The sequence below is a fragment of the Penicillium chrysogenum genome, assembly GCF_028827035.1.
Source record: "Penicillium chrysogenum strain IBT 35668 chromosome Unknown utg000004l_segment0_segment0, whole genome shotgun sequence".
NCBI lineage: Eukaryota > Fungi > Ascomycota > Eurotiomycetes > Eurotiales > Aspergillaceae > Penicillium > Penicillium chrysogenum.
In genome coordinates this window covers 1,844,165-1,856,482 of record NW_026622752.1, presented here as the reverse complement: position 1 = coordinate 1,856,482, position 12,318 = coordinate 1,844,165, and the positions used below count along the sequence as shown (strand labels likewise).

The window sequence follows — 12,318 nt, the reverse complement described above, 5'->3', positions numbered from 1 at the left end:
TGAAAGACGCCCGCAATTTCCGCACGGCTATAACAGGATGATCTACCGGCCCGGGGCTTCGGGTAGGAAGTTGAAAACGAAGCTAAAATAATCTAAGACAATATCATCAAAGTACGTAGACCTCTCAAAAGTACAAGCGCCTCTAGGGCTTCCCTCATCCAGATCCACCCAAGAAATTTGAAGTATCAATCATATCCGAATTCAGAAATTGATCAAGGTCATCCCTTTGCAAACCAGGTAGATCAGCGACCAAAGCCCCTAGCCATGAATATTCTTCCGCGCTTGGAAATTCTTGCGCGGATGGTCCAGCTGACCTTTCTTGCTCCTCCATGTTCATGATGTTATTGAAGATTGCAAGGTCATCTTTCCTCCGCTGTTGATGAAGCATAACTAACAAGAGAGCCGCACTCCAGGCTTCTCTCATGGTGTTCGTATCATAAATGGACGCGACAAACTTCAATGTCTGCATTGCTTCGGGCAGCATCGCTAGCGATTGGCGTGTGTCCATCACAAGCAAGACGCATATGATATGGAAAGGTACGTTTGCCATATGTTGCCAGGGATTGCAGGTGCTTGCCATAGTACGTGAGCAACCAAGACCCTTCTTCAGCAATGCTAAGGCTTTTTCCGAAAGGTGAGCGGAAATTTCAAGTTTCTCTGTGTGGATTCTGCGCAGAATGCAAAGAACAAGATTGCATTGCGCCATGGCTGAAGGAGGCTCATCATGAACTCTTTCCAAGATCTGCGAAAGCGTTTCTTCTAAGTCGATCTCATCTTCCTTTGGCTTTCCCGGGTCTAAGCTCGCCGATAATGGAATGAGTTCCAGCAGCTCATGTGTGAAATCACCCTCGATAGTAGATGGAAGCAATGGCAAATCATTCTTCTGGAAAGACACTCTTGATAAACCCAGATCATAAGACGTCCACATGTTAAGATGTAGTGCCACGCCGAAGAGTCGTCTTTGGGTGTTTGGATCAAACTCTGTGTCAATACTGCGCGGAAAGACTGAATCAGTGGACTCTAGATGGAATCCCGCAGCTTCCACCAGATGCATCAACTTCGAGCTCGCGATCCATGTTGAGTGAGGCAGGTCAGTCATTCGCATGTATATGACCCGTAATGTCCATCCAATGAGAAGTTCCACGGGAGGAGCGCCACCCAGTATGTGCGAGTCGAGAATAGAAAGTGCCGATCCAATGAGATGTAATTCGGTGATGGTCATGTTTCGTTCGGAAAACAAACAACCCAATGCAGCGACACCACCAAGAACACTGTCATATAGGCTACTAACCATCGGCGGCTTCCATCTAGCCTCCAGTCTCTCAAAAAATTGAGAAGAATCAATAAAGCCATAGCATGGACCAATTTTGGCGAAGTAGATCTGAGCGAGGGCTCTCATGTGTTCCAAGGATGTGATATCCGTGATAGACAGCACAGGGTAAACAGGCTGAGATTCAGACGACAGTTGCCGCTTTCCAATATTCCAACCAAATAGGCTGAGTTTTGGCGCTTTCGCAGGATCGATATTCAGGCCCATCCTCCGAACAAATGCAGCACCGGAGTTTGCCCACAATCGACGATCCAGCCCATGTGTATCCACTGGATTAATGTGCTGTGGAGACGTTGGGTTTGGGATGATTCCCCTTGGAGGCTGTTGGGGAGCATGGTGCCTCTGTCGTGGGCGACGTCCGTAGTGGCAGTCATAGCCCCATTGAGTGCAAGTGCTGCAAGGCTCAGCCCCATCGCACTTTCTTTTACGTTCCCGGCACGGCTCACATGCGACACGGGAACGCTTTCGCTTGGATTCGGATTGTGGCATGTCTTCGAACAATATGCCGGGTGGTGAGATCCCGCAATTTCCGAGCGGGAATGAGGGGATAAGAAGGGTATTGCGGAGGAGGAGATGAGTGGGGAAATCAACCCGCGGGTATTGCGGCAAGTCCGTGTCCCTGTCCAATCACATGACATTTTCCTATCTTATCTAATCGTCTTCCCAGCCCCAGTCAGGAATTTTTCACATTCAGGAATTTAGGTATATTTTGTATGGCGTGCTCATACAAAAGGTACATAGGCATGATACTTCAATAATCTGGATTTTCTTCACCCTCCACAAAGTTAGGAAAAATATATGTATATATATCTCTTATATAAAGGTAGGCCATTTCATTTTATATATGTGACGTGCCAGATCTACAAGCCAGCAGAAGCAAAGCAAGAGAGTGCATCCATTCAAGATACTAAAGACAGGGAAGGAAAGAAGGAAAGGAAGCAAGAGACCTGGCGAGCTCTCTTTATGAAAGCTTATGTTGTAATTAAACCGAGGCCTAGTGCAAACGATGCAAGCCCTGTCTCTTCTCATATCAAACAAAGAACTAGCAAACAAATCGAAGAAAGCAAACTAATCGATCAGATAGATCTAGCATGTGATACTAGCATGTGATGCTAGATCAGATGTAGATCATGACAATATACTCAACTTAGATAGGAGTATTAGGCGTAGGAAAAAAGTCATTAGCTACTAGTGTGCTGAAGGAGACTTTTTCTACGATTGGTCATTATTTCTCCTAAGTAGACATTATAGATAAGTCCTAGTGCTAAACTGATTAAACTAAGCCTATATTATATATTTGAGCTCCTATCTTCCCATTAGCTATGTTGTATTTCGACGGTGATAAAAATCTAGATTGTTGAAGTATCATGCCTATGTACCTTTTGTATGAGCGCGCCATACAAAATGTACCTAAATTCCTGAAATTCCTGGCTGTTGAAACAGACCCATCCCGAGAACGCGGGTGGGGCTGGGAAGACGATTACACCGGTCAGGTCGGAGTATTTAAATCCTCCTAATACCCCGGGGCCATGCATCTCATTCCATCATCCTGTTATACTATTACCGCTGGAGTCTATCGCGTTATAGTATATTACTTCAACCTTAGAAACACGGGGTATAAACATTTTATTAGACTAGGTTCACCCTCTTTACTAAGTAGGCCTCCGTGCCTACTATAAGCTAAGCACGCCGGGAAGATTACTTCGTGGGAAATGCGGATATTGCGGAGCTACCCATGTGACGTCGACGAAAATGCCTCGGCGACTGCATCATTCAAAACAAGCTTCCTCCCACATGTCTAGTCGCATAGGCAAATAATATTATTGCAACATTATCCAACTACTTGGCAACCTTCTCGTGCACAAACCATGGCAGCAAGCCTGCTATCACGATACCCATGGGTATCTGGTCCATTTGTGGTCAGCGCTCCCATGAAAGTAATGTCCAGTCCAGCACTGGCAGTAGCCGTCTCGCGCGCCGGTGGACTAGGGTTCATTGGCCCCGGTGCCAAAACGCAGGACACAAGTGATGATCTTGAAAAAGCATCATCGCTCATGCGCCAAGAGGCCAGCATAATACCACCTCTCGGGTCGACACTACCTGTCGGCATAGGATACCAGCTCTGGGCTGATGATATCACTGTTGCAGTCGCGGCAATCCAGAAGCATAAACCATGTGCAGCCTGGCTATATGCCCCGCGTCAGGGACCTAAGGAATATGACGACTGGTCTAGCAAGATCCGTCAAGCATCCCCTGACACCCAGATCTGGATTCAGATTGGCACTCTGAAGGAGGCAAAGGAGCTTCTTCAGAACCGTGAGCGGCCAGATATTGTTGTCGTGCAAGGAGCTGAATCCGGTGGCCACGGTCGGGCGAAAGATGGAATGGGGCTTATGGCACTGTTCCCCGAAGTTGCAGACGCCATGGCAGACAGCAAAATTCCGTTGTTTGCAGCTGGCGGAATTGCAGATGGGCGCGGTGTTGCAGCGGCGATGTGTCTTGGAGCTTCGGGTGTGGTATTGGGGACTCGATTCCTGGCTGCCAGTGAAGCACGCATTAGCCGGGGTTACCAGGACGAGGTCGTACGCGCGGTGGACGGTGCTGCCTCAACCACGCGTACCTTACTGTATAACCAACTCAGGGGCACTTTTGGGTGGCCAGAGGAATATAGCCCCCGGACTATTGTGAACAAATCATTTGTTGAGCAGCAGGAAGGGAAGCCTTTTGAGGAACTGCAAAGGCTTCATGACGAAGCTGTTAAGACGGGTGATAAAGGCTGGGGCCCTGAAGGGAGACTCGCGACATATGCAGGAGCCTCTGTGGGACTTATACATGGCGTGAAAGGTGCAGAAGATATTGTCAATGAGATTCGGGGGGATGCAATGGGAATAATTCAGCGGCTGTGTCCCCAAAAAGACTAGAAACAATTTTGAACGACTTACATGGGACTGAGCTGATTTGACAAATATGGTTACTCTGTAAATCTGATCAAATATGTAGACTAGGTTCCCTATGGACATCCGTGGGGTAATGTCCTTGGACGTGTCGAGTTAGGAAGATTTAAGAGAGGTCCAACTTCAGAGAGAAGATTTCCCATTATCACTCAACCTCGATTATCCTCAGCTAACACGCATAATACCAGCTAGAACCCAGTCACTGTCTCAATTTAGATACCATTTCCTTCAAACTCGACATCCTCCACAAAGACTATCACTGGCATAAATTGGCCCTGCAAACACCAGAGCAGCATTGACTGCCGGATACGCAACTCGTGTTATTCAGTGCGCAAGTACCATCCCACTCACAGTACGTGTCGGTCTCATGTTGAAGACTGCACGACATATGCTCTTTACAAGGCTTTTCAGCCGAGCACTGCGTGCCACGAACATCCTCATCTTTCATGCAGACCATCTCGACACTAGAAGCTCCAGACGAATTGCGAACACGGTTAGGACGACACCGCAGGCCAGAAGGACACTCAGAGCCCCGCTTGCAATGCAGATTCTCTGCGGCAGCCATACACATTCCACTCTGACAGTGACCCGCAACACACTGGCCGTCTTCCCTGCAAAGGGCGCCAGCTACAGAGGTTCTCTGGCAGGTCATGGAGCCTGAAGAGCAGTACATGCCATAATCCGGGTGGCTTGACTGACAGTTCAGCTCACTGGAACAGCTGTCATTGGGGCAGTTGCTTGGACTCTTGGTAGAGACATGATCACTTGAGAAGATATGTCCCTGTCTGTCAGCAGGAGAATTGACCGTTGTGCATTTGACGCTTCTAACGTGTCTGCCTACACCATCGCCAACAGCTCGTCTGAGCAAATTCGCATGGGGTCGGGTAAACGTGAACAGCTCGTTGTTGCAAGAGTTGTCGCTAGATGATTTAGCACTAATCACTTGTAGTCGGAGGTTATTTACTTACTAGTACATTGAGCACATCACGTCCTGTTTGACCTCGGACGAACATGGGACATAGATTGATCCAACATTCATGCGGCTGATACTGGTCAACAAGACTTCATAGGTATGCGAAGAATAGTCAACTTACTAGTCGGGTATATTGTCAAAATTCATGCAATTTCCATCAGACGCAATGGGTATTCCTTTCCTACCAGCGTTCACTGCGTAGTCGTTTTCTTTGAAAATCATGGACTAGATAAAGAGTAAACGGGTTGATCAGGTGAAAACGCTCCATAGCCGTACCTGATTAGGGACCAACATGATCGGGCTGGCAGCCAGTGCCAAAGGCACAAGCGCAAGGATATTGACAAAACTAAACATGGTTTTGATTGCGATGATTTGGAATAGTCAATGGTGAGTAGTGGGTTTAACTGCCGGATGGGAAGCAAGCTTTATACTCGAATTTGCTATCCGAGCGTGCTACTTTGCCTTCGTGCCTTATCGTGTGTTGTCTTCTTTGCTTCTCGATTGCGTTACATTATTTAGGGCCTTGTCAAATGTGCATGTCGTCTGATCTAGATATCTCGATTTGCCATTGAACCGGCATCACCGGGAAAGATTGATAAACCTAACGGTCAACTCACTTAAACTTCACGCTGTGTAATTTTAAAGCTGGGGTTGGGCTAGATTGTTGAAAGGGATCAAGTCCTCAAGTCTTGCCTTGAAATGTGCAACCTTGTCCTATGCCCGGATGCTCGGCTAAATCTCAATGTCAGTTCCGCAGTTCCAACGTTGATTGATGTCTCAGTTCCTGAGTTGTACACATGTTTATAGGGATAACAAGGACTAACCTTTGTAGGACAACCTTATACATGTATGTGCCACAGGATTTGCAGCAAGATATAGATATGTACATTCACAGTAATAATAAAGGCAAATAAACTGTGAGACAAGTGTGATTGACAACCCATGCATCCATATATGCGTGATACGCATATACAGCATCGACAATTTTGTTTATTGGCAGATAGTAACGTGCTATCGACAGTGACATTATATTCAACGTTCCGCGTCTCGTATCACGAATGTGGTGATTGATCCTATAAGCCTTCATATAAATGGCTACCTATGTACATTGCATTGCAATCAATCCACAATGCTCCGTCACACCAAACGAAATGCAAAGGCATTGCTAATTTCGTCAACACTTTCAATGCTGTGTAAGCGACAGCTTCACCATCAATGGCTTGCGTTCCCAGATATTGTAGGATTCCTGGATTATCCAACCAGTTGAACTCTCATCCATGGACATTTCAAAGCTCCAGAAAATCTTGGTCGCAATTAGACGCATTTCTGCATAGGCAAGGCTGTGGAAGGATATAATTAGCTTGATTCCCGATATCGAACAAAACTCACTTTCTTCCAAGACAGTTACGGGGCCCAAGTGAGAATGGTTGGACTGCTGGCCGATTGTCCGACTCGAAGCGTTTGTCTCTGCTCTCTAGCCATCTCTCAGGGATAAACGAGTCCGCATCGGCAAAATGAGACTCGGAATGGTAGGTAGAATAGTGGGCCCCAGACACAGAAACCTGCTGAAGTCAATATACATAAAGATCACACTTGAAAGTAGAGACATACGTTCTCTGGAACGAACTGCCCGTCGATCAATGCACCCTCCTTAGGCACAATCCGCGGAGTAACAGCTGGGACAGGTGGGTACACCCGCAGACTTTCCTCGAGTGCTGCATTCAGGTAAGTCAGTTGACCAACTCTTTGAAAATCAATCTCTTCGTAAGAATTGAATGATTCTCGGATCTCATCCACGAGTTTCCGATAGGCCGGTGGGTTTGCCAGAATATAATAGGTGAATCCGGAGAGTAGGCTGGCGGTCGTCTCACTCCCAGCGAGGATCAGCAAAGCGGCATTTGCTTCCATCTCCCGTACAGTCATGGACCTGTCATCATTGTATCGCAAGATGTAAGCCATGAAGTCCTGCCGTCCAACCTCGGTCTCCAATCGGCGATGGACTTTGTTTGTTGCCAAAGTGAATGAGTCTTCTCGCATCTTTGTGAGCCTTTTCGGGAACAGCGTCCTAAGAATAGGTGCCAAAAAAGGATAGACTAATAGTGGTCGCGCCAGTGCCAACACTTTCAGGCTCACAAAAACCATCTCGACCCATGGGTGGTATTGGCTTTCCTGTAAGCAGTCAAAGGGCTCCCCAAAGGCCAAGTCTCCCATGATGTCGAACGTGGTGAAGTTGTACCACTGAGACATGTCGACTGTTTCCCGTGATGATGAAATCGTCCCTTTCAGTCGCTCCACCAACATGTCAACATGTGACTGAATAAGACTTTCTTGCTCACGCAGGGCCTTTTCAGAGAAGGCATGCGAGAGCAATCTCCTTTCTCTTGAATGATCTTCGTCGTTTGCGTTGAGGAGGTTTGGCCCTCTCGGCCCCTGGAGGTAGAACTTGGGGTCTTTCAGGAATGACCTGGCTCCAGCTTTGCGGTGGCCGTAGATATCTTTCCATGCCTGCGGGTTGCGATATACAAGAGATTTAGGGGCTGTGCGAACTACATCTCCATACTTATCATGGAGCTCTTTGAGTTTGTAGTGATACTGCCCTGTTGATGTCCAGTATAGGTTTTGGAGATTGGTGCATGCGGCAAGTTTCGGTCCTGGGAATTTCGACAGTGGGCTAATGTATAGGTTGTATACCACGGTCCATAAAAGATATCCTAATGCCTGTAATATCCTCAGTGCTGTTACCCAGACGCGCCAAATTGAAACACTTACAGTGATGGCCACCATATACATGATGGATATCGTATCAAAAGCCCACATGATAGAATTCCGAGGTACCATTATGAGAATGGACATTCAGTCCGTATTCATAAATGGCAGTCTTTGTGCAAAACGATAGATATTTCAGCTGCTTGACAATCAAACCGTTGTGACTTGGAGGATAGGCCAAGTGGCCTGTAAGCGTTTCCCCGCAAGTCACATGGGATTCCATGAATGCCCCAGCGTCTTAGTGCTTGGTTAGCGTGCACCTCGACGTGCATGTTAGCGAGGGTACGCTGCATTTCAATGTTGTCCTGGATTGTGTAGACCCTAGTGCTCCTAGGTGAGTAGAAAATCATTTCCGTAGCCTCTGAGCTCGTGGGTATGCGTATATTGCGGAACTCTGAAAGATTTCAAGCATACGACAACAGTATGCTGGGGTATATGGTATTATGTATAAAGCTGTTCAACCCATCCCATCCTCTAGCCATGGTTTCAAACGTTACAGATCAAGATTCATAACGACCCGAGGAAGTCCATCATCCAGGCCTCATCAATCCCACCGAAAGGCATAACATCAGATAGTATAGCATCAGACTGGATCGTGCCACTATCGACACCGTTGTTCGCAGGCATATATGGACGCCACATTTCCATCAATTTTGGCTCCCAGTTCATTCTCATGCCCTGGACTATTCTCAATCCCTTTTCGAGGATGTTCATTTCCCTGCTTTGGTCGAAAGTGATATATTCTGGGCACTTTCTGATGATGGCTTCGTTTCTGTTCAGGTATTCGAGGACATTTGCGGTGTCTCGGACCATACTTTGGGACCATGCGGGGTCCTCCAGAATGGTGAGCTTGTACAGGTTGACGATGGCTCGAGTGAATTGGAAAAAAATGACGCATGATACCTGTAGGTACTCCTCTCCTTCAAGTTCTAGCCATACGTCGAGCCAGCCTTTTGTTGCTCGGAGGGAGGTGTAAAGGCTGTCAAGGCGATGGAGATCAGGTGAATGTGGCATGGCAGGTGCCCCTATTGATAGTTCGTTGATTACAATTTCGGCATTGTAAAGATACATCAGTAAGACTCCTTTGGTCTTGTTAGTCATGTCTGTGGAGACTTGATGGGGGGGTAGAAACATACTGTGCTGTTGAAGATGAGGCGGAATGTGGCTCTTCACTGTGTCTAATTGATTTTTGAAGCTGTCGAGATAGAATGGTAGGGGCATGAAAGCTTCACCATCCCGCCGCAGTTGATAGACTCTGTCTAAGACCAAATGGACCTTGACTAGTGCAATCAGAAGTTCATCTTCGGGGCACTCCTTAGCCTCAGTGAGTACTGAAAGACTTTCTTCCATGTGCGCTGTCCAGCGCATAGCGTCGATCCTGGACATTGCCAATGCGGCGCTAGTGATACAGCTGTTAATTACTGTTTGGAAAGCTTCTTTGGATATGTATTATTTACCTTGATGATATCAAGAAGCATCCCAGTACAGCCCTCCTCTCTTCTAGTGTTCTGGCTGTGGGTGGAGTTTGCTTCATTCCAATAGCAACTTTGAATGAATGCATGGCAGAGTACTCATTTGGGACACTTTTATTAATCCCAAGCTCGGCGACAACTGCCATTAGTATGTGTGCATAGACATTAAGAAATGGCCTTTTACTGTATGTGACCCTGCAAAGAGACCTGTAATGAGGAAAGCGGTTTTCATAAGGGTAGTTCTTTTCTGCTCACCATGATATGAAAGTCATAATCCCGAGGAGAAGATCCATGCTCGGCGCAATATCGAGCATAACTCTCTGATGGATATGATTGGTGATTCTCCCGAAAGAGTCACCCTTTTCTGGGTTTGTACATGTGATCACTTCCATAATACATACCCAAAGGAATGGATATTTCTCGCGCAGTTGGTCAGAGGTTACGTTGGAAGGAATGTAGACAAAGGGGAGATATTGCAAGTTCCGAGTGCGGAATTGGTCGAGGTACTTCTGAGCCATGGCGGGCCGGACGTAGACCAGTCCCAAGATATCCCGATCATACGAAGGAAGGAATTGTGCAGGGTACTGTCCTTCCTCGGCATTTGAAGAAGAAACACTAGTTGGGGTTTGAGTGATTGATGCAGATTGTCTTGGATCATGCCGTTGACTCTGTCCTAGGTTTACAGGTTGCCAATCTGGAGGAAGACTGGGGGCAGCACCACCATTTTCAAACGCGGACATGATCCAATCAATTTTGGCCTCGAGATGGGCGGTATTAGAACTGGACTTCGGCTTATTTCGCTTGCGCACTGTCTGCGCAGGCCGGCATTCCTTGCTCAGGCGCTGGCATCTAACCTGGTGCTTAGTTCAGGCTATTGCCACACTCTCTAGCAGTGTCACTCACCTTTCGCAGCCAGTACCAGTTGCGGGAATAATACATTTGCACTTGGCACGAGAACAGTTCATACATGCGCTGCCATATGGCGCAGGGGTCCCACCTGGGATTTGGGCGGATTCCATCCCGATGCCCGGTGGGATTCGGGATTGGGAAATTAGGTTGGGTTTAGGATATTGGAGAATGCTCTCAAAAAGATGTAAATCCTAATACGGAGTACATCGATGGCAAATAAAGGCAATCTGCACGCTTTCGTCAAGATTAGAATTTACGAAAAAGAAGGGGGAAAAGGAGAGATTTTCCTCAAAGAGCAATGAAACAAAGAAACACGGAGTTGAAGCTTGGAACGAAATCCGGCTGACTCAGGAGGATCCTGCCCAGGTGCCCAGGTGGACTCTCCAGCCCTACCTATCTAGGTATCGCTCAAAGATAATGAGACAATGTTGATACCACTTGTGTTAAAAGCTTTTACAAGACGCACATATGCTAATTTATCCTTTTTTGTCAAAGTAGGCAAGATGCTCAGATGCCATTGGTGCCGCGAACCCGAGTAAACGGGGCACGGCTATAAACTAGGTGATTCGAAATGACAGGTTCAAAAGACCAGAGATATCAAATCTCCACCAACATAAACACCAAACCCAGAGGGTATACTCCGAGTCCAGCCAGTAGTTTCGACATTGATCTATCCCTCATGTATTCCTCCTTTGATCCCCACCGCAAAACCCCAGTCAATCCCGACGCCTGAAGCGAGACCTGCTACTCACAGCCGCTCAGTAGAAACAATCTACTGCTCGGTCTGGAAGTAGTTGAGGAGAACGGAGCGCTCCTGGGACTCCTCACCCCAGTCCTTGACAACGACGCAAGAGCAGTTGACAACCTTGCGGGCGTTACCCTCACGGTCGAGAGTGCCTGGAGAACAAAACATTAGCAAATACGCCCCCAAATGAGTATCCTGGATCAATAGAGGCGACACATACAGAGACCGACCCACTCGCCGAGCATCTTTCCGTCGGGAACCTTGATGAGGGGGATCTTGTGCTCGGAGCAGAGAGCGACGACGAGCTTCTTGTAAGCCTCCTCCTCGCAGCCCTCGTTCAGGACACACATGTGAGCCTCACGGCGGTCGAGGGCCTTGGCGGCCTCACGGAGACCACGGGCAAGACCGTCGTGGATCAGGGAGACGCGCAGAACACCCTTGAGGGCGTCCAGGACGGACATCTGGCCGCTGCCGGCATCGGCAGAAACCTCGACCTCCTCGGCGGGGGCGACAGGGGATGTGGGCTCTTCTCCGTCCGACTAGAGGATTCTTGTTAGTACTGTGTGCTTCATTGGTTCCGTTGCTTGAATAGTTGTCGTGGCTCTTGAGACTTGGAATTGGACTAGTCCGGTGCAGCGCATAGATAAGAGATCCAACGAGGGGTAGCCTCTGCTGCGGCGACGCAATCGCTCTCGGGGGCCATGTCCATTCCAGTATCTCAATTGTCGTGGGAAAACCGAGGCGGGGGTGGTATGGTGTGAGGGTAATTCGCAGTCATGGAACATACCATTTTTGTTGCTAGTTATGCTTGAAATCGGATGATCCTCGAAGAGTAGAGTTGTTGGAGAGAGAAATTAAGAAGTGGTGCGGGCGGCGTGAAATTTCCCGCTATTTCGACTTTTTTCGGCTGTGTGTGCCCTACGATTATGTCATGCGGTCCCCGCAGACTTAGTCACGTGATATGGTTGTACATACAATGAATGTCCACGGGCGAACGCGTCGAGTGCAGTGTGATGACGGGTTTAATCTGATCTTTAGATTACTGACTTAGAGATTGATTTTGCTGCCTTTCTGCAAATGTCTATATCGTTATGAGGAGGGAAGTTGAGTTTGAACTTTATGTTATTGACACGGGGATGCATGGTTACAATTCATGACCACAGTGACTA

General features: G+C 47.6%; 6 protein-coding genes across 6 annotated transcripts; 1 reads left to right on the top strand and 5 right to left on the bottom strand.

Moving 5' to 3' along the window:
- Positions 1 to 154: 154 nt before the first annotated feature.
- On the bottom strand, positions 155 to 1,819 carry N7489_006632 (uncharacterized protein; the record flags this gene model as incomplete). Its single annotated transcript, XM_056712382.1, has 1 exon — positions 155 to 1,819. One exon carries the CDS (start codon positions 1,817 to 1,819, stop codon positions 155 to 157), a length of 1,665 nt encoding a protein of 554 aa, XP_056566097.1.
- Positions 1,820 to 3,198: 1,379 nt separating this feature from the next.
- Positions 3,199 to 4,251, top strand: N7489_006631 (nitronate monooxygenase; the record flags this gene model as incomplete). Its single annotated transcript, XM_056712381.1, has 1 exon — positions 3,199 to 4,251. One exon carries the CDS (start codon positions 3,199 to 3,201, stop codon positions 4,249 to 4,251), a length of 1,053 nt encoding a protein of 350 aa, XP_056566096.1.
- A 245-nt stretch (positions 4,252 to 4,496) lies between these two features.
- Positions 4,497 to 5,611, bottom strand: N7489_006630 (uncharacterized protein; the record flags this gene model as incomplete). Its single annotated transcript, XM_056712380.1, has 6 exons — positions 4,497 to 4,543; positions 4,636 to 5,065; positions 5,126 to 5,204; positions 5,253 to 5,327; positions 5,379 to 5,482; positions 5,534 to 5,611. The coding sequence occupies 6 exons, from the start codon at positions 5,609 to 5,611 to the stop codon at positions 4,497 to 4,499; spliced, it is 813 nt and encodes a 270-aa protein (XP_056566095.1).
- Positions 5,612 to 6,440: 829 nt separating this feature from the next.
- On the bottom strand, positions 6,441 to 8,110 carry N7489_006629 (cytochrome P450; the record flags this gene model as incomplete). The annotated part of the gene is made up of 4 exons (XM_056712379.1): positions 6,441 to 6,597; positions 6,647 to 6,819; positions 6,869 to 7,975; positions 8,027 to 8,110. 4 exons carry the CDS (start codon positions 8,108 to 8,110, stop codon positions 6,441 to 6,443), a joined length of 1,521 nt encoding a protein of 506 aa, XP_056566094.1.
- Positions 8,111 to 8,530: 420 nt separating this feature from the next.
- N7489_006628 (fungal specific transcription factor domain-containing protein) lies at positions 8,531 to 10,514 on the bottom strand (the record flags this gene model as incomplete). The annotated part of the gene is made up of 5 exons (XM_056712378.1): positions 8,531 to 9,105; positions 9,160 to 9,434; positions 9,481 to 9,702; positions 9,751 to 10,344; positions 10,399 to 10,514. 5 exons carry the CDS (start codon positions 10,512 to 10,514, stop codon positions 8,531 to 8,533), a joined length of 1,782 nt encoding a protein of 593 aa, XP_056566093.1.
- Positions 10,515 to 11,176: 662 nt separating this feature from the next.
- N7489_006627 (40S ribosomal protein eS12) lies at positions 11,177 to 11,939 on the bottom strand (the record flags this gene model as incomplete). Its single annotated transcript, XM_056712377.1, has 3 exons — positions 11,177 to 11,301; positions 11,370 to 11,688; positions 11,937 to 11,939. The coding sequence occupies 3 exons, from the start codon at positions 11,937 to 11,939 to the stop codon at positions 11,177 to 11,179; spliced, it is 447 nt and encodes a 148-aa protein (XP_056566092.1).
- Between the last annotated feature and the right edge of the window lie 379 nt (positions 11,940 to 12,318).